Source organism: Tachypleus tridentatus, chromosome 10 (assembly GCF_004210375.1).
Source record: "Tachypleus tridentatus isolate NWPU-2018 chromosome 10, ASM421037v1, whole genome shotgun sequence".
Lineage (NCBI taxonomy): Eukaryota > Metazoa > Arthropoda > Merostomata > Xiphosura > Limulidae > Tachypleus > Tachypleus tridentatus.
This window is the reverse complement of record NC_134834.1, coordinates 112820057-112846062: the sequence shown is the minus strand read 5'-3', so window position 1 is coordinate 112846062 and position 26006 is coordinate 112820057. Positions and strand designations below refer to the sequence as shown.

General features: G+C 34.0%; 1 protein-coding gene across 1 annotated transcript in view; it reads left to right on the top strand.

The window, feature by feature from the left end:
* LOC143228448 (tRNA dimethylallyltransferase-like) overlaps window positions 1-18960 on the top strand; it is a 46698-nt gene extending 27738 nt beyond the window's left edge. The window contains exons 6-9 of the mRNA XM_076459707.1: window positions 6435-6546; window positions 12930-13048; window positions 16656-16733; window positions 18839-18960. Of these exons, the coding sequence (XP_076315822.1) occupies window positions 6435-6546; window positions 12930-13048; window positions 16656-16733; window positions 18839-18960 (431 nt within the window). The remainder of the gene's footprint in view (window positions 1-6434; window positions 6547-12929; window positions 13049-16655; window positions 16734-18838) is intronic.
* Window positions 18961-26006: the final 7046 nt, after the last annotated feature.

Here is a 26006-nt window from a genome sequence, read left to right as displayed (position 1 = left end):
ACTGGTCGTGGTCAATGCCGTCCAACCCACATGCCTTGATGAAAGTTGGACCAGGTGAACTGGCTTTCTTTCACCACTCTCTCAGAACTTAATTCTGCCATTGTGAGTAAGCCATCAATAGAGGACTGTGTGGCAGCTGTGACTGACTATATTGTCCAGGCAGTTACTCAGTGTATTCCTGAGTTAATTCAGGTATCCCACACTTTTAAACTGTATTGCGTTTCAGCAGGCCCATGCACATGTTCGGCAAGTTAGACATTAAAGCCAGAAGGAATCTTGGATTAAATACCACTCTAATATGTCTTCTACCACCAGTTCCAAAGTCGTATGGGACAAAATTCAAAAGGTTAGTGGCCAGTATCTTTCTACCCCCCTTTCAGTCTTGTTCTCTGATGGCCAGGAAGCTGCTGATACCTAGAACGTCCCCAGTATTATCAGCAAATATTTCCTCATGCATCTAACACTTCTGCTTCATCCCCCATCTTCTTAGCCATCAAAACATGGGCAGAACAATCACCTTTTTCCTTTTGGGCTGATTGTCTTTATGACAATAATCACCCCTTTACACTGGTGGAGCCTAAACTTGTTCTTCATCAGTCTGGCAGTAAATCAGTTGGACCTGATGACATTCATTGTGAGATGGTGCACCATATCTCTCCTGTCTCTCTTGCTATTCTTCTGATGGTTTTTAACCAAATCTGGCAGGAGAATGTTATTCCTGATGCTTGGCACTATGCTGTTGTACACCCCTTTCCTAAACCTGGGAAGAATCCCATGATTGCTTTGATGAGCTGTCTCTGTAAAATTTTAGAGAGGATGGTTAATGCTTGTCTTGTTTGGTTCCTGGAATCAAACAACTTTTTCTCACTCATTCAGTGGGGGTTCCAAAGACAGGGCTTCACCTTGAACCACCTTATTTGGCTTGAAACGTCAATCAGGAAAACATTTCTCAAACTACAACATCTTATTTCTGTATTTTCTGACCTTGATAAAGCTTATGATAGAATGTGGTTTGGTAACTTGTGAGACCTCCACTCGTATGGGATGTGGGGCAACTTACTGATTTTTATTAAACATTTTTCAATGAATTGGCAATTTCAGGTCCATGTGGGTTCGACACTTTCCCATTCTTTCCCACAGAAACTTGGATACCCTCAGAGCTGTGTCTTGAATGTCACACTTTTCATTATAAAGATTAATGACATTGGTGGACAACAATCCCCTAAAGTTGCAAACAGTCTCTTTGTTGACAACTTCCACATCTCATGTCATTCATCAAATATGAGGTATATTGAGAGGCAGCTACAGACAGCCCTCAAACATTTAGTTATGTAGACCACAGCAAACTCTTTCAACCTTTCTCCCTCCAAAATTGTTTGCATGCACTTTTGCCGTCAAAAGTGTATTCACCCTGATCCTGAACTCCGTATTGGTGAAACTGCACTTCCTATAGTCAATGAGGCAAGGTTCTTGGGGCTTATATTTGACTGTAAGTTGACCTTTGCTGCTTGATGTCAAGTGTGCAAGGGCACTGAAAATCCTCTGTGTCCTCTCTTCCACCTCTTGTTGGGATGGATCAATGTTTCATGCTAAAAATCTATTGTCCTTATTCAATCAAAATCAGACTATGGATCTCTGGTCCATGGCTTTGCCAGAACTTCAGCCTTGCAAATATTGGACCCTGACCACCATGAGGGGCCTTCCACACTTCTCCAGTCCAGAGTTTGTACACGGAGTCCCATGAATCCCCTCTACACCTTCATAGTTTGCAACTGTCTTTAAACTTTGATCTTTACTACAGCATCCCTAATGGGGTTGTGTTTCCTTCTTCAGTGTGCAACACTTTTTCATAATAGATAGTCTGCCACTGTTTCTTTTACTCTTTGTCTTCAGGTGCAGTTGGATGAATTGAGTCTGTCTCTGGATGACATAGCAATATATACAAATCAGCTCATCCCACCACGGCTAATTACTATGCCCTAATGTGACTTTTCTTTGAGTCAACTGAAGAAGACAGACAGTCCTGATTGGAAGTATTGCCTTCTATTTGTTGAACATCTTTCAACCATCCTTCCATTCCCATTTATTCAGGTGGTGCAACCAGATGACTCTGTGGGCTCTGCCATTGTTTTACCATGATTTGGTTGTTGCACACAGAATCCCCTCTACAGTTTCTGTGTGCAGTGCCATATTGTACACCATTTCTCTTTCCCTGGATCACATAGAAACTATGCAGTACACAAACTGTACTATTTATACTAACTTGCTTAGCTCTCTACTGGATATGGAACCTCTTCACGTCAGTTCTCAACTTTATTCTCATTGATATTAAAAACTGACTGGTCAATTTTTCTTTAACATCTACTTCTATCTAGAAGTTGGCATTCATGAGAACGAGCCTGCCGACACCACAGTTAAGTCTGTGTGCTATCACTGCTGTGCCTGTTCCATACGTAGCCTAAGGTCCTGTATTCAAAGCTTGGTTCTGAGCAAGTTGGCAGTCTACCTGGAGTGATCAACATGAAAACAAACTTTTCCAAATAAAAACCTTTATTCAACTTTAAGCATCTTGTTTCCATAAGAATTGAAAAGAGGAATTTGTCCTCACTAGACTATTCATTGGTCATAGTTTTCTTTGCCTGGGACTGATGCTCCAGTCCTCACTAGACTATTCATTGGTCATAGTTTTCTTTACCTGGGACTGATGCTCCAGTCCTCACGAGACTATTCATTGGTCATAGTTTTCTTTACCTAGGACTGATGCTCCAGTCCTCATGAGACTATTCATTGGTCACAGTTTTCTTTACCTGGGACTGATGCTCCAGTCCTCACGAGACTATTCATTGGTCATAGTTTTCTTTACCTAGGACTGATGCTCCAGTCCTCATGAGACTATTCATTGGTCACAGTTTTCTTTACCTGGGACTGATGCTCCAGTCCTCACAAGACTATTCATTGGTCATAGTTTTCTTTACTTGGGACTGATGCTCCAGTCCTCACGAGACTATTCATTGGTCACAGTTTTCTTTACCTGGGACTGATGCTCCAGTCCTCACGAGACTATTCATTGGTCACAGTTTTCTTTACCTGGGACTGATGCTCCAGTCCTCACTAGATTATTCATCGGTCACAGTTTTCTTTACCTGGGACTGATGCTCCAGTCCTCACGAGACTATTCATTGGTCACAGTTTTCTTTACCTGGGACTGATGCTCCAGTCCTCACTAGATTATTCATCGGTCACAGTTTTCTTTACCTGGGACTCATGCACCAGTGTGTGCATGGGTTAGTCGTAGAGTATCAAAAATGAATAAATTGATCCAGTGACTGTTAAGGCTAATTGCCATAAATTATATAGTGGGTAAAACTGTGCTTCATGTACAAAACATATTTATACTGTAGGCCTAATGGTTTATTTTTAGGCATCTATTTGAATATATTTTGAGATATGATGATACTGTGTTATTTATGAACTACAGAAAAGTAAAGAATTATCTTAGTGTTTCCTTGTGTGTTCATGTTACTGAAGTTGTTTTTAAAGTTAATGCTACAAACATAATCATTTTATACTTGTATAGGACAGCTTATCATAAATGTTTACTTTTGCCATCTTATTATTGTGTAAGTAACTATAAAATTAGACGATAGGGATATTGGGATTCACTGTGAGGTAACATGAACAAACCAACTGGCACACATCATTTGGGTCCTACTGGTATTGTATATTGTTATTGGAGTTTGGCTTCTGTATACTCCATACAGACCACTCTGGTCTTACTGGTACTGTGTTTTGCTACTTAGTCTCGTTTCAATAGGAAGTGGTCCTACAATTGTTGCATATTGCCACTAGAATCTCGCTTCACTAAGGTATGGTGCTACTGATACTGTGTGTTGCTACTGGGGTCTCACTTCAGTAAGGTATGGTCCTACTGGTACTGTGTTTCCCTATTTCAATAGGGAGTGGTCCTGCATTGGTGTTTAATACAACTCATAGTCAGTTACCTATAATATTAAAGATTATTGGTATATTTGGGGAAATTAACTCTGAAACATCGTGAGATTCTAGGATCCAACTGTCCTTAACATATCAAATGGTTTTTCTATTTCTTTCCACATTTCCCACATGGCTTTGAAGCTTTACTCTTCAGTACTACATCTAATAACCAATCTTTTTAGGAAGTCCATAAGTTTTTTTTCTTTTTCATGGTCATTTTAATTATCTGCCTTTGTCAGCTGTTGATGTGTGATAACCCTATTACAGTGGAGCGCCATTAATCCGCGGACCAGTAAACCGCAAAATAGCTTAAGCCGCTGTAGCAAGTCTTGTCCCAAAATTTTTGATGTATTAAATCTACTACCTGGCTTTTTAAAGTTTCTCACACTCTCCTTGTCGTTGACACTGACATGACAAATGTGAGTGAGCATTATTGTGGCTCACTGCTAATTTAAGAACCTGTAAACAATAGAAATCGACTGTTAATCTACCTTATCCCTCTCTGTCAGCTTTATGGAGGCCGCCATTGTTACCAAATCACACCTCTCCATACATTAAAGTTAATCCGTGAAAAAAGTGATCAATAATTAAAGTATTATTTTTAATTCGATAATCCGATATTTTTATGGAATTGTATAAATATTGGCCACAAACCCAATAGAAATCACTTCAGTTTCTGAATTAATTTGTCATATTGACAAATTCCTACGCCATGAGTACCAAACGTAAACATGCATCGTATGACGTTCAGCAAAAGCTGAATGTCGTAGAAAGAATACAAAACGGCGAAACTCGCGCTAAAGTTAGTAGAGAGTTAGGCATACCTCAGTCTACGTTGCATGGGTGGATTAAAGTAATTGGACTGGTCTACACAAGCTGACACCACTCTGCATCGGGAAGTACAGGTCACCCAAGTACTTCCATAAAGTGAACATGTCAACACTGCCAGTAGACTACACCCATAGCCAGAATGCCTGGATGACAGCTGCGATCTTTGAAAACTGGTTTCACAAGATGTTCGTCCCTGATGTACGGAAACACCTGAGGAACAAGGGACTAGAACCTAGAGCCTGCCTACTCCTAGATAACTGTCCAGCCCACCCGCCTGCAGAGACGTTGAGGTCCAGAGATGGGAAGATTTTCATCTACTATCTGCCCAAGAACACAACATCTAAGAACCAGCCCCTAGATCAAGGAATTATTTCAGCTTTTAAGTCCAATTACAGAAAAGAGTTAATCAAGTCCATGGTAGAAGAAAAGAGCATCCCCGAGTTTCTCAAGAAGGTATGGGTTAAGCAAGCGCTCTATTTATCAGAGACAGCGTGGCAAGCGGTAAAGGCAGAATCAATCCAGAAATGTTGGAACAAGGCCCTGGGGGGTCCATTCACTGAAGGCAACAGAGAAGAAGATTCAGATGATGATGAAGAAGAATTCCTTGGTTTCACCCCAGCAGAAGTGAAAGAAGCAGAGCAGAAGTTAATGAAAGCTGTCCACTCAACTGTTCCCGTCCAAGAAATTCTGTTAGTGTGATTCTCCATTGATGATGATGTACCAGTAGCTTCCTCAATTTTAGCAGAAGAGACCATGAACGAAGATGAAGAAGAAGAAGATCCTGCCCCCGTACTTCCAACAAGAACTGCAGATCAAGCCGTCAGAGGACTTGAGGTAGCCCTAGAGTACTACGAGCGTGAGGAAGACAAGCACTACAACTAAAGTCCATGATTAGAGACGCCAAGAAGAGGGCAACAATGAGCAAGAAGCAAGCAACAATAACGTCATACTTTACCAAGAAATAAACTGTATTTGAACTATATTATCTGTATTTGTAATTTTTAAAATTAATAAATTGAATAAAATTTTTGTGATGATGTAAAAAGTGGATAAAAATTTAATGTGGTTTCGTATATATTCGTAAGAATTTCAAATGTAATAACTCGGCACTTGTTAAAATGGCACTTGTCAATTGTATCTGAATAGTCTACACATTAATATTATAATGATCACGCAATGGCCCGGATAAGGCTCCTCGGCGGAGCTGTTGGCGACTTCGGCTTTTCAGTCACAAAGGTTTAAGCCGTGGTTAAGCAGGTTGACCCCCCAAATACCACGGCTTAACGGCGCTCCACTGTATCTGTTTGTGTTAGCTGTTAATGTGTAAAAACCACATCTGTTTATTCACAATGAGAAAAGTTTGCCACATTTTCAACCTTGTATTGTATATTTATTTTTAGTTGACTGCTAATCTTTTAGCCATTTTATTCTGATTAAAACTGTACATTGTTACACTGTAATTCTATTATCATTCTCTTTGTCCTTAGTTCGTGTAAGTTACTTGCACGTGTTACTCATAATTACTATTAATTATTTATGATCACTCATCATATTTTAAAAACAAAATAAGTGTCATACATTTCATTTGATGTGAATGTTTTTTTTTAAAGTACTAAATGATAGACTGAAGAAGAGAATTGATGGAATGATGGAAAGAGGGCTTATTGAAGAGCTAACAGCTTTTCATCAAGCTTACAATCACCATCGGCTTAGTCAGAACCTGTAAGTGTAATAATTAGAGGTTCCTGTGTAAACTTCCTGTAAAACAGATTTATTTAAAAACCAATATGCAATATTAGGAAACAAATATTAAAAAACTAACAGTTCCAAAACTAATAGTGTTTTATCTTTATACAGATTAAGTACAACACATTTTTATTCTATGTGGAGACTGGGGACAATGCTGTTTTAATATAGCTATTTTGTATTTTAAAGTGTTTTTTTTTAATCTGTTAATTTATTAAACCTAATTTTTTTAACTTTTATCATATTTCCTTTTAACTACTTGAGCTACAAATGTTTATAAAATATATTTCTTTTTAAAGCACATTGTGTTGGTAAATTAAGAGTAACAATTGCAAAAAAATGACATTCTTTGGCACAGTGATAAATAAAATCTATTTAGCATAACATATTCAAACATGCCACCATCATCAGGGCAAAATTTTACAGTTTTCATTAGGTAAGTGTTTAGTTTCAACTGTTAATGTGGAAGTTCATTTTTGAAAAACAAGATAGGGGGAGAAGGTATGTTATATGCATTAAAATACTTAAGATAAACAGTGCTTCCAACAGGACATGTTGATTGGTCCATCATCTTTGTTGATACTTGGGAATCTGTTTTTTATTATGCAAATACTTTCAAGTTTATTTCTACCTTAGCTTGAGGGTATCTTAAGATGTTTTTACATTATTTCAGCCATAAGTATTGTCACAGTTCTGGAAGTGTTTAGCTACAGCAGAGGGCATTATGTTACCATATTACTGGTGTTCTTGTTTGTCCTATGTACATTATGTTACCATATTATTGGTGGTGTTTATCCCATGTACATTATGTTACCATATTATTGGTGGTGTTTATCCCATGTACATTATGTTACCATATTACTGGTGTTCTTGTTTATCCTATGTACATTATGTTACCATATTACTGGTGTTCTTGTTTATTCTATGTACATTATGTTACCATATTACTGGTGTTCTTGTTTATCCTATGTACATTATGTTACCATATTACTGGTGTTCTTGTTTATTCTATGTACAGTATGTTACCATATTATTGGTGTTGTTCATCCCATGTACATTATGTTACCATATTACTGGTGTTCTTGTTTATCCCATGTACATTATGTTACCATATTACTGGTGTTCTTGTTTGTCCCATGTACATTATGTTACCATATTACTGATGTTCTTGTTTATTCTATGTACAGTATGTTACCATATTATTGGTGTTGTTCATCCCATGTACATTATGTTACCATATTACTGATGTTCTTGTTTATCCTATGTACATTATGTTACCATATTACTGGTGTTCTTGTTTGTCCCATGTACATTATGTTACCATATTACTGATGTTCTTGTTTATCCTATGTACATTATGTTACCATATTACTGGTGTTCTTGTTTATTCTATGTACATTATGTTACCATATTATTGGTGTTCTTGTTTATCCCATGTACATTATGTTACCATATTATTGGTGTTCTTGTTTATCCCATGTACATTATATAACCATATTACTGGTGTTCTTGTTTATTCTATGTATATTATGTTACCATATTATTGGTGTTGTTTATCCCATGTACATTATGTTACCATATTACTGATGTTCTTGTTTATTCTATGTACATTATGTTACCATATTACTGGTGTTCTTGTTTATTCTATGTACATTATGTTACCATATTACTGGTGTTTTTGTTTATCCTATGTACATTATGTTACCATATTACTGGTGTTCTTGTTTATTCTATGTACAGTATGTTACCATATTATTGGTGTTGTTCATCCCATGTACATTGTTACCATATTACTGGTGTTCTTGTTTATCCCATGTACATTATGTTACCATATTACTGGTGTTCTTGTTTATTCTATGTACAGTATGTTACCATATTATTGGTGTTGTTTATCCCATGTATATTATGTTACCATATTACTGGTGTTTTTGTTTATCCTATGTACATTATGTTACCGTATTACTGGTGTTCTTGTTTATTCTATGTACATTATGTTACCATATTATTGGTGTTCTTGTTTATCCCATGTACATTATGTTACCATATTACTGGTGTTCTTGTTTATCCCATGTACATTATGTTACCATATTACTGGTGTTCTTGTTTATTCTATGTACATTATGTTACTATATTATTGGTGTTCTTGTTTATCCCATGTACATTATGTTACCATATTACTGGTGTTCTTGTTTATTCTATGTACATTATGTTACCATATTATTGGTGTTGTTTATCCCATGTATATTATGTTATCATATTACTGGTGTTCTTGTTTATCCTATGTACATTATGTTACCATATTACTGGTGTTCTTGTTTATTCTATGTACATTATGTTACCATATTACTGGTGTTCTTGTTTATCCTATGTACACTTCACTGCAACTGATTTTTTTGAGAAATAACCACAAAGAACAGAATATAGGTGGACTTACTTTGTGATGATTTTATTGGAGTCGGTGTTGGTTATTTCACTCATAGTTGTTTTTCTTTTATTTTGGAGAAAACTCTCTCAACAACTATAGGTTTGTAACCTTTACCCACAGGCATACGTGTAGAATGAATTTAGTTTCTGACAAAGGGTAGTTATAGTTGTAATGTGGTGGCATGCTGACAGCAAATGGTTTGTCAAATAAACTGCATTTTAATTTGTTGTTACATTTTACTACCAACAAACCAAAGGTCTTGCAATGGGCTCCTATTTATCTCCAATTTTCAGTGACATATTTGTGGATATTTTGAAGATAACTTACAGGAAGCTATAATAAAACTTGTAGGGTACAGAAGATATATAGACAAATATGATATCATGTGACGAAACGACAGTGAAACCCTACAAAACTTCTTGAACGACAATGACATTGGAATGAAATTTACCATGGAGTCCAATTAACACAAACTCTTTCTTAGATGTTCTCATTAAAAACATTACAACAATTACAAAATTTAATGTGTGAAATAACTGGTGGGAAGAAGGAAAACTGTGATCAAAAGTAAACCTAATTGTTGTTATTTTAATGGTAGGAACACAATAAAAGAGTTCAGACTATGAAATAGTGGGAATTATAGATTTGGATAACATATATAATTGGAAATATTTTATTCTTTGGGAGCTACAAGTTATTAACCCTGTCAAGACAGGCTTCATATAAAAAACATGAGTTTGTATACTCATCTGTACACGTTAAGTATTTATACTGTAACTTTCAATGCAGTATACGTATCTTTACAAAATTTGGAAGACTTGTAGTAAAGAGCAAAACTGTTTTGTATGCAAAAAGTAAGATAATTTTGATGAAATATCTTCATTAAAGATTTATTTGTGAAAAATTTGAGTCTGATTTTTACTAGTCCAAGGAAGAAGTGATTTTCATGTCACGATTAATCTATTCTTCATCCTCAAGATCTCAAATATAATTTGTAATCTCTAAAACCTCTAAAATACACTTCAAATATTTGTTTTCAGTGAGACTTTATATTTTATCTGTTATTTTCTCTACCCTTACAAATGTTAAGTCTAAATAGCTCAAATCTCATAACATTATATGTTTATTACATTGACCTTCTGGTCTGACATGGTGCTTGACTTGTAATCTGAGGGCTGCTGGTTCGAATCCTCATCGCTCCAAATATGCTCATCCTTTCAGCCATGGAGGCATCATAATGTGATGGCCAATCCCAATATTCATTGGTAAAATAGCCCAACAATTGTTGGTGGGTGGTGATGACTAGCTCTTTAGTCCTACACTGCTAAATTAGAGATGGCTAGTGCAGATAGTCCTTGTGTAGCTTTGCACAAAGTTAAAAAACAAACAAACATTGACTTTCCAGTTGTGCCCGACTAACAATACAGAGGTTACAATGATGTGGCATACATGTACTCATGTTACTGTATCCAAAGGTATAAAACTAACCTTTAGACTTTAAAAAGTGACTTATCTTGACTGTGTTTTAGTGGCCTTGCATTTTGTTAAATACAGTCACATTTCAATTATTATGGATTATATATGAATATACATTATTATAGTTGGAAACATGTTCCTAAACTTATTTTTCTTAAAACATAGAACAGTCAATGAAGAAGTAAAGCACACAATTATCTCTTCTTGTTATAACTAACAGTCAATGAAGAAGTAAAGCACACAATTATCTCTTCTTGTTATAACTAACAGTCAATGAAGAAGTAAAGCACACAGTTATCTCTTCTTGTTATAACTAACAGTCAATGAAGAAGTAAAGCACACAGTTATCTCTTTTTGTTATAACTAACAGTCAATGAAGAAGTAAAGCACACAATTATCTCTTCTTGTTATAACTAACAGTCAATGAAGAAGTAAAGCACACAATTATCTCTTCTTGTTATAACTAACAGTCAATGAAGAAGTAAAGCACACAATTATCTCTTCTTGTTATAACTAACAGTCAATGAAGAAGTAAAGCACACAATTATCTCTTTTTGTTTTAACTAACAGTCAATGAAGAAGTAAAGCACACAATTATCTCTTCTTGTTATAACTAACAGTCAATGAAGAAGTAAAGCACACAATTATCTCTTTTTGTTTTAACTAACAGTCAATGAAGAAGTAAAGCACACAATTATCACTTGTTATAACTAACAGTCAATGAAGAAGTAAATATTAAATATCTTAAGAGTTTGATTGATTTATAGAATCAATTGCTGTTGGCAGTAGTAGAAGCCAGAATGTTACACAAGTTTAAGAGGGGAATTAATGATTTCCTGAAACTAATGAGTAGGTTTAAATTTTTACTTTTCCCAAGGGCAATTGTGTAAGGAATAGCTCTGAAGGGTTGAATGAGTGTTTGTTTATTGTATGAAAGGTATTTTAAATACATTTATTCTGTACTTGAATAACAAAATGATTAAAGGAAATAGAAGCTAAAGCTACTGGTTATTGTTCCCTCATTTATTTTGTTAAAAGGACAGGCTAATAAAATTCTGTTTAAATCGTCATTGTTTTGGTGAAATTTGTGGTTTTGTTAATGTATAAAAAGGTTAAGTGAGACTTCTCATTTACTAATGGGATCCATAAGCACAAATATTATTTCAAGAGAAATATAATAGTGTAATACTTTTATCACTGGCTACTGAAGTAATTAATCATTATATGATTAATGAAGGACCACACTACTGAAGTTAACTCAGGTTTATGAACATTACATGATTAATGATGGACCACACTACTGAAGTTAACTCAAGTTTATGAACATTACATGATTAATGATGGACCACACTACTGAAGTTAACTCAGGTTTATGAACATTACATGATTAATGAAGGACCACACTACTGAAGTTAACTCAGGTTTATGAACATTACATGATTAATGAAGGACCACACTACTGAAGTTAACTCAGGTTTATGAACATTACATGATTAATGATGGACCACACCACTGAAGTTAACTCAAGTTTATGAACATTACATGATTAATGATGGACCACACTACTGAAGTTAACTCAGGTTTATGAACATTACATGATTAATGAAGGACCACACTACTGAAGTTAACTCAAGTTTATGAACATTACATGATTAATGATGAACCACACTACTGAAGTTAACTCAGGTTTATGAACATTACATGATTAATGATGGACCACACTACTGAAGCTAACTCAGGTTTATGAACATTACATGATTAATGACGGACCACACTACTGAGGTAAACTCGTATTTGTAGAGAGGTTACATAAGTTCATTATAATACTGCAACAATGTAGATTATTACAATGCACCATATTGCTAACAGAAATTGTAATATTAATAGATGTTTCACAGCATTACTATTGAGTTTAGCACTAACACAAGAAAGGAAACCATCATATTGATAACTAGTGAATATACTGGGTCTCAATAATATTTTTTTCACCCTTCTATTAAGTTTATAATAAATTCAAATCAATTTGTGAAGTTAATTAATTAATTCTTTTAGTGTCTGAATAAACAATATTCAGAATTTTTTGTTTCAAGTTTTTGCTGTTTTTATTGACTTTGTTTAAACTAACATAATGAGTTTTAACTTTGTTTTTGTTCTAGGTTGCACTCTATAGTTTTGATTGAATTTTTTTCTGTATCTGACTTCCTAATCAGTTGGAGGCTTTACTAAATATCCTTGTAAGGAAAAAGCTCTTAAACTGAGAGTCCCCAAAGATGGTGTTATATACTGTTATTTAGAAAAGAAGGCATAAGGGTTTTGAAACGTACTGCTCCATTGATAAGCTGGTCTTTTTACACATAGGATAATCTCAGTTTGTTTACGTGAAGAGGTTAAAAAAACCAATAAATAATGGAGTAGCTTTCTTACATAGTTAATTACATTATTTTTATATGTTTTATAGTGAAGCTGATTATACCCAAGGAATCTTTCAGTCTATTGGTTTTAAGGAGTTTCACAAATATTTAATTTTATCATCAGAAGAAAGAGAGACTGCAGAAGGAAAGAAACTTCTTTTGGAAGGTATGTAAGAATATATCTTGATAGCAGTTAGTTTAATTGGCATGTAGTTAGTGTAAAAACACAAATTGTTTTGCTTTATAATCACAAGTGATCACAGAGTTAAGGGAAATTGTTATCACAGTATTTTCATTCAACAGAAAAACTAGGAATGGATCTGAAATGAAGGAATCCATAGAATCAGTATATTTGTGGTGTATCAGCTTTCATCCTTACTAGTTTTACGTGATATAAATGTGTGAATGGTTTATGTAATGTGTGAACTTGTAGGTGGAATAATAATTTTCAACTGCTCTATACATGATACAATCATGTTGTGGTATTATTTTATAGAAATGTTATTAAAACAGTTTTGGTACATTACTACATTGTTACAGTCTATTTTTCAATGTGAGGTGATGGTATATTTGATTACCATACATATGTACAACAGTTCTGCAGGGGAACTTTCACTTCAAAGTACTTCATCATTAGGATGTCATGTCCAAAGCACTCAGCTTCTCCCATCATGCTTTTTAAATCTATCTAATTTACAAGGATGATGCTTTCCTGGTGACATTATCTAGAAAAGCTATTAAAGTTCTTAACTGATCAACATTCATAAGTACACCATTAAAATACCCTTATTTTGAAACCAATCAACAATGGCCATAAAACAGACATTCTGTTTCTATCTGTATCTGTCTATCTATCTATCTATATCTATCTGTCTATATATCTGTCAGATCATCCCATAAGTAATGTCCAAAAATTTAATAAATAAAGTGCATCATCATTTCTGTCTTTGTAGAAGGCTTTAATGACTAAAATATGTAGTAGGGCGTATATAAAAATGTTCAGACAAATAAAATAAACTAACCCAACTCCACTTTTTCAGATCATTAATAAAATAAACCCTTATGAAGATGGGTGTGTATGAGGTGCACATTTGGAATATAATGCTTTATGAGTTTAAAAAAGGCAACAGTGCAGCAGAACTACACGAAACATTCAAGGTGTTTATGGTGCAGAGTCTTTCAATAAAAGAAAATGTTGAAGGTGGTTTCAGAAGTTCAGAGCAGGCGACTACAGCTCAAGTGATGTGCCACGTTCAGGTCATCCTGTTGAGTTTGATGATAACTTGCTGCTGGCTGCACTTGATGAAGATTGTGCTGTAACAGTTGAAGAACTAGCACAGAAGCTTAATTCAATCCATTTAACAGTTCACTGTCATCTGCAACACATTGGAAAGATGTCAAAACTTGGAAAATGGTTCCCCATGATTTGACAGAAGCCAACCTTAGAGCAAAAGTGGATATTTGCACTTCTCTGTACTCTCATGAAAGTAACTTGCTGTTTTTGGACAGGTTAGTGACTGGAGATAAAAAATGGATATTTTATAAAAATGTTAAGTGTTGCAAACAATGGCTCATTGCAGGTAAACTGGTACAAAATGGACCTCCACCCTGGGAAAGTCTTGTTAAGTGTTTGGTGTGATCCACTTTGAGTTGCTGCCACACATTGTAACTATTAAATTAGACTTCTATTATGAACAGCTAGAGTGCTTGAATGTTCCACTGAAAGAAAAGAGGCCTGCTTTGATCATTTGTAAAGGTGTTGTGTTACACCTAGATAATGCACCCCCATACAGCAAGGATCAGATCTGCAAATATTGAAAAGATAGACTGGAAAAACTTCCACATCCTTCTTATTCTCCAGACCTTGCCTCATCTGATTATCATCTGTTCCAAAGTTTGCAAAACTATCTTGATAGGAAGAGTTTAGAACACATGAAGATGTCAAAACTACCCTCTACATTCTTTTCTTCCAAACCCCAAGAATTTTATAGAAGTGACATTCAGAAGCTTGTGAATCATTGACAGGAAGTAATTAATAATAAAGGAACATTATTGATTAAATCACATTAAAAGTGTTTGAAATGCTTTCTCTTTTTCTGAACTGAAAAATCACACATTACTTAAGGGATGACCTGATATATCTGTTTATCTATCTGCCTGTATCTATGTATCTATCTCTCTTTATCTGCCTATCTATCTCTCTTTATCTATCCATTTATGTATCTGCCTGTTTATATCTGTATCTGTTTACCTATCTGCCTGTATTTATGTATCTATCTCTCCTTATCTGCCTATCTATCTCTCTTTATCCATTTATGTATTTGCCTGTTTATATCTGTATCTGTTTACCTATCTGTCTATCTATCCATCTGTCTATATATTTCTATGTCTGTATCTGTCTAGAAATCTCTATATATATCTGTATCTGTCTGTCTATATTATATATATAATTTAACTACTCGGTATACATACTGAATTTAAAGGTGGTTGTGACATGTGATGTTTCCTGACTTTCCAACTGTTTCTCTTTATTTAATATATGATAGTCATTTTTAACTTTTAATTATGTCTGTAGTTTCTCTGATGCTTATAACCATCAAGTCATTCAGTTAAGCCAAAATAACAGTTTCTTCCCATTAAATGACATATCAGTGTGACTTGCAGGTTTAACTAATTTAGAATTATCACTTTAGTTTTTAACATTTGCTTTAATGTTCGTCAATTCTTAATTTTAAATTCCGTCTACTTTGACCATCGTACACACAACTATGTTCCCAATCAGATTTACAAATACCAGTTTTCTCTATCAGATTAATTGAATCTTTAGTTTTATTCAATGATCTATCAATCAGAATAAGATTTGTTTTTTCAAGATTTAGAAAACTTTTACCAGAGAAACCCATTTCCTTTTGTATATCAAATGTTTGTAAGTTTGTCAGATTTTCTCATGACTATATTGATAATATTAGGTGAGAAACCTCTATCTAATGCTGTATATTTCATTATTAATGGTTCATTTTTGTCTTATTCTTTAGAACATAATTTTATAGAGTGCAAACATAAGAATAAAAGTTGACACATTTTGTGACTTTGTAAGATGTGATTGTTAATCAAACTGTAATTTTAACTTTATAATACCATTTTCCAGCTGCTTGAGATGTACAACAGTTGAACAGACATGTGAAGGAAGACACTTGTACAAATATGACTTTTGTTTATCTTGACAGAGATTCTTCTTGGTTAAATTGTATAATGTTGCCTGTGGTACACGGAAGGTTTTTGTGATTTCTCTCCTGTTATAAGACATCTCTTTTTGCTTACCATGGCTAGAGTACTGGATGATCTTTTTACCCTAAGTTGGCCCATAGTCCTCTGTTTTCTTCTGCACTCGAGTACAAGGGATATTCCCATCTTGTAAAATCTAAATCCTTCATCTTTATAATCTTAGTGTGTCATTATCTTGCAAGGAGAAAGGAGTTGTTACATACTGTTTCCAGTTAATATCAGGTGATGTCATACAACTTATAAATACCACCAGGATACTACATCAGTTGTGCAAAGTGAAGTTAATTGTAATATAACATCCTCAATTCTGTGTAGTTTATCAAATGGACTTTTAGCAAAATATCTTTGTAAGCAAGTGTTTGATTACTAATATGATAACTTATGTGAAAAACATTGTATGGATTTAACATTATCCAGCTTGTGAGAAAGTTTATTTATTTAGAACATCCAAAAAAAATTTTTTTTTTAGAATTTATTTTCGTTTCTAGGGGTAGAAGCAATGAAAACTAGAACTTGTCAGTATTCAAAGAAACAAACAAGATGGATTCAAAACCGGTTTTTACAAAGTATGCTAACTTTGTTTTATGATAATCATAAATGTTCCTTTATATTTTAAACTATGTTCAACAGTAGTATAATAAAGAGTAAAATACAATAATTTACAGGAATAGTTTCTCACATTATGTCAGTTTTAAACATGTTATTACACATTGGCCCCTGTCAGCAGTGACTCTGAAGGCTGATAACTTTAAATATTAGCTTTGGATATCTTTGGTGGCCACAGCAGAGATAAATTATCATGTTGATTTGTTCTTAACAACAAAATAAACAAGTCATTAGTCAACAAATATTCAGCTGTAAAATTGATAGATTGGTGTATACTAATATCTAACTACAGGTATAAACAAACATGAATATTGTGTATAGATACACTTTCAGTAAGACTACAGGTATAAACAAACATGAATATTGTGTACAGGTACACTTTCAGTAAGACTACAGGTATAAACAAACATGAATATTGTGTACAGGTACATCTTTAGTGAGACTACAGGTATAAAAAACATGAATATTGTGTACAGGTACATCATTAGTAAGACTACAGGTATAAAGAAACATGAATATTGTGTACAGGTACATCATTAGTAAGACTACAGGTATAAAGAAACATGAATATTGTGTACAGGTACATCATTAGTAAGACTACAGGTATAAACAAACATAAATATTGTGTACAGGTACATCATTAGTAAGACTACAGGTATAAACAAACATAAATATTGTGTACAGGTACATCTTTAGCAAGACTACAGGTATAAACAAACATGAATATTGTGTACAGGTACATCATTAGTAAGACTACAGGTATAAAGAAACATGAATATTGTGTACAGGTATATCTTTAGTAAGACTACAGGTATAAACAAACGTAAATATTGTGTACAGGTACAGCATTAGTAAGACTACAGGTATAAAGAAACATCAATATTGTGTACAGGTATATCTTTAGTAAGACTACAGGTATAAACAAACGTAAATATTGTGTACAGGTACATCTTTAGCAAGACTACAGGTATAAACGAACAGGAATATTGTGTACAGGTACATCTTTAGTAAGACTACAGGTATAAACAAACATGAATATTGTGTACAGGTACATCTTTAGTAAGACTACAGGTATAAACGAACAGGAATATTGTGTACAGGTACATCTTCAGCAAGACTACAGGTATACACAAACATGAATATTGTGTACAGGTACATCTTTAGTGAGACTACAGGTATAAACAAACATGAATATTGTGTATAGATACACTTTCAGTAAGACTACAGGTATAAACAAACATGAATATTGTGTATAGATACACTTTCAGTAAGACTACAGGTATAAACAAACATGAATATTGTGTACAGGTACACTTTCAGTAAGACTACAGGTATAAACAAACATGAATATTGTGTACAGGTACATCTTTAGTGAGACTACAGGTATAAAAAACATGAATATTGTGTACAGGTACATCTTTAGTAAGACAACAGGTATAAACAAACATGAATATTGTGTACAGGTACACTTTTAATAAGACTGTAGGTATAAACAAACATGAATATTGTGTACAGGTACACCTTTAGTAAGACTACAGGTATAAACAAACATGAATATTGTGTACAGGTACATCATTAGTAATGCTTCAGGTATAAGAGAACATCAGTTTCTTAACCTGAATATAACCTAAGAAGGTTGAAACGTTCTCTTTTTATCAGTAAAAGTGTGTATACCCATACCAGCCACTCTGAGATACAGATATAAAAGGATGTTCTAAGTACTGATATCACTCTGATAAATGTATTTTATGAATACAAGAAGAATAATTCAGTATCTGTGGTTTAAACGTAAGTAAGTTATCTGCTGATGAATGTTTTTATGATTCTTAACTTTGTTATATCAGCTTTTATTTCACTTTTAAAGTTGGATGGAAAAAAGTTAATGCTATTGAATTTAGAAGATATATAATATTTTGTTAGAGAACTTGGATGGACCATTACAAAGTTGTTTTATTTATGTTAATACAGTGGATGAAAGTTATCAGTTATTTACAGATTCTTATTACCTCACTTGGTTTTTATGACAGGAATGTTGACTCATGATCCCATAATGATAATTATGTAGGTCCTGGACGACAGGTTCCACCTCTATACAGTTTAGATACAACAGTTCTTCACAGGTGGCAAGAACTAGTGTATGAACCTGCAATCAACATCCTAGAAGCTGTTATTCAGGTAAATTTTTAATGTGTGATGTATTGAAGGTAAAATATGTAACATTTGAAAGGTAAGAAAATTCATTACTAACATTCAAATTACTGTTTTAAGTTTGGTTATTCCTTCCAAAAGTTAATGCCAGAAATTGGGTTGTTAAGTCAATTGAGTGGTAACTGTGTTTCTACAACAAGAAAATGCAAAGATTTGTATTTAGTTTTTTATGAAAACAGATAATATATAAGATATTTGTAATGTTGAGAAGACCAGTAGTTGAGTAGTACAAAAACATAATGATAACACACAGTACTGGTTGGATGAGAAGACCAGTGGTTAAGGAGTATAATAACATAGTGATAATACACAGTACTAATTTGATGAGAAGATCAGTGTATGAGGAGTATAGTAACATAGTGATAACACACAGTACTGACTTGATGGAAAGACCAGCAGTTGAGTAGTACAAAAACATAATGATAACACAGAGTACTGATTTGATCAGAAGACCAGTGGTTGAGGAGTATAATAACATAGTGATAACACAAAGTACAGATTTGATGAGAAGACCAGTGGTTGAGGAGTATAAAAACATAATGATAACACACAGTACTGAATCGATCAGAAGACAAGCAGTTGAGGAATATAATAACATAGTGATAACACAGAGTACTGATTTGATGAGAAGACCAGCATTTGAGGAGTATAAAAAACATAATGATAATAGAGAGTACTGATTTGATAAGAAGACCAGCAGTTTAGGAGTATAAAAACATAATGATAACACAGACTACTGTTTTGATGAGAAGACCAGTGATTGAGGAATATAATAACATAATGATAACACAAAGTACAGATTTAATGAGAAGACCAGTGGTTGAGGAGTATAAAAACATAGTTATAACACAGACTACTGATTTGATGAGAAGACCAGTGGTTGAGGAGTACAAAACATTGTGATAACACAAAGTACAGATTTGATGAGAAGACCAGTGGTTGAGGAGTATAAAAACATAATGATAACACACAGTAATAATTTGATGAGAATACCAGCAGTTGAGGAGTATAAAAATATATAGATAACACACAGTACTTATTTGATGAAAAGACCAGCAGTTGAGGAGTATAAAAACATAGTGATAACACACAGTAATGATTTGATGAGAAGATTAGCAGTTGAGAAGCATAGAAAGATAATGATAACACATAGTAGTGGTTTGATGAAAAGACCAGCCGTTGTGGAGTATAAAAATATATAGATAACACACAATACTGATTTGATGAGAAGACCAGAAGTTGAGGAGTAGAAAAACATAGTGATAAAACACAGTACTGATTTGATAAGAACACCAGCAGTTTTTGAGTATAAAAACATAATGATAACACAGAGTACTTATTTCATGAGAAGACCAGCAGTTGAGGAGTATAATAACATGGTGATAACACACAGTACTGATTTGATGAGAGGACAAGTGGTTAAGGAGTATAATATCAGTGATAATACAGATTACTGATTTGATGAGAAGATCAGTGTATGAGGAGTATATAAAGATAATGATAACAGAGAGTACTGATTTCATGGAAAGACCAGCAGTTTTGGAGTACAAAAACATAATGATAACACAGAGTACTGATTTGATGAGAAGACCAGTAGTTTAGGAGAATAAAAAACATAATGACAACACACAGTACTGATTTAAGAAGAAGACCAGTGGTTGAGGAGTATAAAAACATAATGATAACACAGAGTACTGATTTGATGAAAAGACCAGCCATTGAGAAGTATAAAAATATATAGATAACACACAATACTGATTTGATGAAAAGACCAGCCATTGAGGAGTATAAAAATATATAGATAACACACAATACTGATTTGATGAGAAGACCAGCAGTTGAGGAGTAGAAAAACATAGTGATAACATACAGTACTGATTTGATGAAAAGAACAGTCATTGAGAAGTATAAAAATACATAGATAACACACAGTACTTATTTGTTGAGAAGAACAGTGGTTGAGGAGTATAAAAACATAGTGATAACACAAACTACAGATTTGATGAGAAGAGCAGCAGTTTAGAAGTATAAAAACATAATGATAACACTGAGTAGTTATTTGATGAGATGAGCAGTAGTTGAGGAGTATAAAACATAATGATCACACAGAGTACTTATTTGATGGGAAGATCAAAAGTTGAGGAATATAAAAACATAATGATAACAGACAGTGTTGATTTGATGAGAAGATCAGTGTTGAGGAGTATAAAAACATAATGAAAACAGAGAGTACTGATTTGATGAGAAGAACAGTGGTTGAGGAGTATAATAACCTAATGATAAGACAGAACTACTGATTTGATGAGAAGACCAGTGGTTGAGGAGTATAAAACATAGTGATAACACAGACTACTGATTTGATGAGAATACCAGCAGTTGAGGAGTATAATAACATGGTGATAACATACAGTAATAATTTGACGAAAAGACCAGCAGTTGAGAAGTATAAAAAGATAATGATGACACACAGTAATGGTTTGATGAAAAGATTAGCCGTTAAGGAGTATAAAAATATATAGATAACACACAATACTTATTTCATGAGAAGACCAGCAGTTTAGGAGTATAAAAACATAATGATAACAAAGAGTACTGATTTGATGAGAAGACCAACAGTTGAGGAGTACAAAAACATAATGATAACACAGAGTACTGAATTGATGAGAAGACCAGTGTTTGAGTAGTATAAAAACATAATGATAACACAGACTACTGATTTGATGAGAAGACCAGTGGTTGAGGAGTATAAAACATAATGATAATACAGAGTACTGATTTGATGAGAAGACCAGTGGTTGAGGAGTGTAAAAGCATAGTGATATCACACAGTATTGATTTGATAAATAGACTAGCAGTTGAGGAGTATAAAAACATTGTGATAATACAGAGTACGGATTTGATGGGAAGACAAGCAGTTGAGGAGTATAAAAATATAGTGATAACACACAGTAATAATTTGACGAGAAGACCAGCAGTTGAGGAGTATAGAAAGATAATGATGACACACAGTAGTGGTTTGATGAAAAGACCAGCCATTGAGGAGTATAAGAATATATAGATAACACAGAATACTTATTTGATGAGAAGAGCAGCAGTTGAGGAGTAGAAAAACATAGTGATAACACACAGTACTGATTTGATAAGAAGACCAGCTGTTTAGGAGTATAAAAATATAATGATAACACAGACTACTGATTTGATGAGAAGATCAGGGTATGAGGAGTATAAAAACATAATGATAACAGAGAGTACTGATTTAATGGAAAGACCATCATTTGAGGAGAATAAAAACATGATGATAATACAGAGTACTGATTTGATGTGAAGACCAGTGGTTGAAGAGTGTAAAAGCATAGTGATATCACATAGAATTGATTTGATGAATAGACTAGCAGTTGAGGAATATAAAAATATTGTCATAATACAGAGTACTGATTTGATGAGAAGAACAGCAGTTTAGGAGTATAAATACATAGTGATAACACACAGTACTGATTTGATGAGAAGACCAGCAGTTGAGGAGTAGAAAAACACAGGGATAACACACAGTACTGATTTGATGAGAAGACCAGCAGTTTAGGAATATAAAAACATAATGATAACACAGAGTACTTATTTGATGAGAAGACCAGTAGTTGAGGAGTATAAAAACATAATGATAACACAGACTACTGATTTGATGAGAAGACCAGTGGTTGAGGAGTATAAAACATAGTGATAACACAAAGTAATGATTTGATGAGAAGACCAGCAGTTGAGGAGAATAAAAACATAATGATAATACAGTGTACTGATTTGATGAGAAGATCAGTGGTTGAGGAGTGTAAAAGCCTAGTGATATCACACAGTATTGATTTGATGTATAGACTAGCAGTTGAGGAGTATAAAACATAGTGATAATACAGAGTACTGATTTGATGAGAAGACCAGCAGTTGAGGAGTATAAAACATAGTGATAACACACAGTACTGATTTGATGAGAAGACCAGCAGTTGAGGAGTATAAAAACATAGTGATAACACACAGTACTGATTTGATGAGAAGACCAGCAGTTGAGGAGTATAAAAACATAATGATAACACAGAGTACTGATTTGATGAGAAGACCAGTAGTTGAGGAGTATAAAAACATAATGATAACACAGACTACTGATTTGATGAGAAGACCAGTGGTTGAGGAGTATAAAACATAGTGATAACACAAAGTACTGATTTGATGAGAAGACCAGCAGTTGAGGAGTATAAAAACATAGTGATAACACAGAGTACTGATTTGATGAGAAGACCAGCATTTGAGGAGTATAAAAACATAATGATAACACAGAGTACTGATTTGATGAGAAGACCAGTGGTTGAGGAGTGTAAAAACATAGTGATAACACACAGTATTGATTTGATGAATAGACCAGCAGTTGAGGAGTATAAAAACATAATGATAACACAGAGTACTGATTTGATGAGAAGACCAGCAGTTGAGGAGTACAAAAACATAATGATAACACACAGTACTGATTTGATGAGAAGACCAGTGGTTGAGGAGTATAAAAATATAGTGATAACACAAAGTACTGATTTGATGAGAAGACCAGTGGTTGAGGAGTATAAAAACATAATGATAACACACAGTACTGATTTGATGAGAAGACCAGCAGTTGAGGAGTATAAAAACATAATGATAACACAGAGTACTGATTTGATGAGAAGACCAGTAGTTGAGGAGTATAAAACATAATGATAACACACAGTACTGATTTGATGAGAAGACCAGTGGTTGAGGAGTATAAAAACATAATGATAACACACAGTACTGATTTGATGAGAAGACCAGCAGTTGAGGAGTATAAAAACATAGTGATAACACACAGTACAGATTTGATGAGAAGACCAGTGGTTCAGGAGTATAAAAACATAGTGATAACACAGACTACTGATTTGATGAAAAGACCAGCAGTTAAGGAGTATAAAAACAATGATAATATGATGATTTGATGAGAAGACCAGCAGTTGAGTAGTACAAAAACATAATGAAAACAGAGAGTACCGATTTGATGAGAGGACCAGTGGTTAAGGAGTATAATAACATAGTGATAATACAGAGTACTGATTTGATGAGAAGATCAGTGTATGATGAGTATAAAAACATAATGATAACACAGTGTACTGATTTGATGAGAAGACCAGCAGTTGAGGAGTATAAAAACATAATGATAACACAGAGTACTGATTTGATGAGAAGACCAGTAGTTGAGGAGTATAAAAACATAATGATAACACACAGTACTGATTTGATGAGAAGACCAGTGGTTGAGGAGTATAAAAACATAGTGATAACACAGACCACTGATTTGATGAGAAGACCAGCATTTGAGGAGTATAAAAACATAATGATAACACACAGTACTGATTTGATGAGAAGACCAGCAGTTGAGGAGTATAAAACATAGTGATAACACACAGTACTGATTTGATGAGAAGACCAGCAGTTGAGGAGTATAAAAACATAGTGATAACACACAGTACTGATTTGATGAGAAGACCAGCAGTTGAGGAGTATAAAAACATAGTGATAACACAGAGTACTGATTTGATGAGAGGTCCAGTGTTTAAGGAGTATAATAACATAGTTATAACATTGAGTACTGATTTGATGAGAAGACTAGCAGTTGAGGAGTATAAAAACATTATGATAACACAGAGTACTGATTTGATGAGAAGACCAGCAGTTGAGGAGTATAAAAACATAATGATAACACAGAGTACTGATTTGATGAGAAGACCAGTGGTTGAGGAGTATAAAAACATAATGATAACACAGAGTACTGATTTGATGAGAAGACCAGTGTTTGAGGAGTATAAAAACATAATGATAACACAGAGTACTGATTTGATGAGAAGACCAGCAGTTGAGGAGTATAAAAACATAATGATAACACAGAGTACTGATTTGATGAGAAGACCAGTGGTTGAGGAGTATAAAAACATAGTGATAACACAAAGTACAGATTTGATGAGAAGACCAGTGTTTGAGGAGTATAGAAACATAATGATAACACACTGTAGTGGTTTGATGATAAGACCAGCCGTTTAGGAGTATAAAACATATATAGATGACACACAGTACTGATTTGATGAGAAGACCAGTGGTTGAGGAGTATAAAAACATAGTGATAACACACAGTACTTATTTGATGAGAAGACCAGTGGTTGAGGAGTATAAAAACATAGTGATAACACAGACTACTGATTTGATGAGAAGACCAGGAGTTAAGGAGTATAAAAACATAATGATAACACAGAGTACTGATTTGATGAGAAGACCAGTGTTTGAGGAGTATAAAAACATAATGATAACACAGAGTACTGATTTGATGAGAAGACCAGTGGTTGAGGAGTATAAAACATAATGATAACACAAAGTACTGATTTGATGAGAAGACCAGCAGTTGAGGAGTATAAAAACATAGTGATAACACAGACTACTGATTTGATGAGAAGACCAGTGGTTGAGGAGTATAAAACATAGTGATAACACAGACTACTGATTTGATGAGAAGACCAGTGGTTGAGGAGTATAAAAACATAACGATAACACACAGTACTGATTTGATGAGAAGACCAGCAGTTGAGGAGTATAAAAACATAATGATAACACAGAGTACTGATTTGATGAGAAGACCAGTGGTTGAGGAGTATAAAAAAACATAGTGATAACACAGAGTACTGATTTGATGAGAAGACCAGTGGTTGAGGAGTATAAAACATAATGATAACACAGTACTGATTTGATGAGAAGACCAGTGGTTGAGGAGTATAAAACATAATGATAACACACAGTACTGATTTGATGAGAAGACCAGCAGTTGAGGAGTATAAAAACATAATGATAACACACAGTACTGATTTGATGAGAAGACCAGCAGTTGAGGAGTATAAAAACATAGTGATAACACACAGTACTGATTTGATGAGAAGACCAGCAGTTGAGGAGTATAAAAAGATAATGATAACACACAGTACTGATTTGAT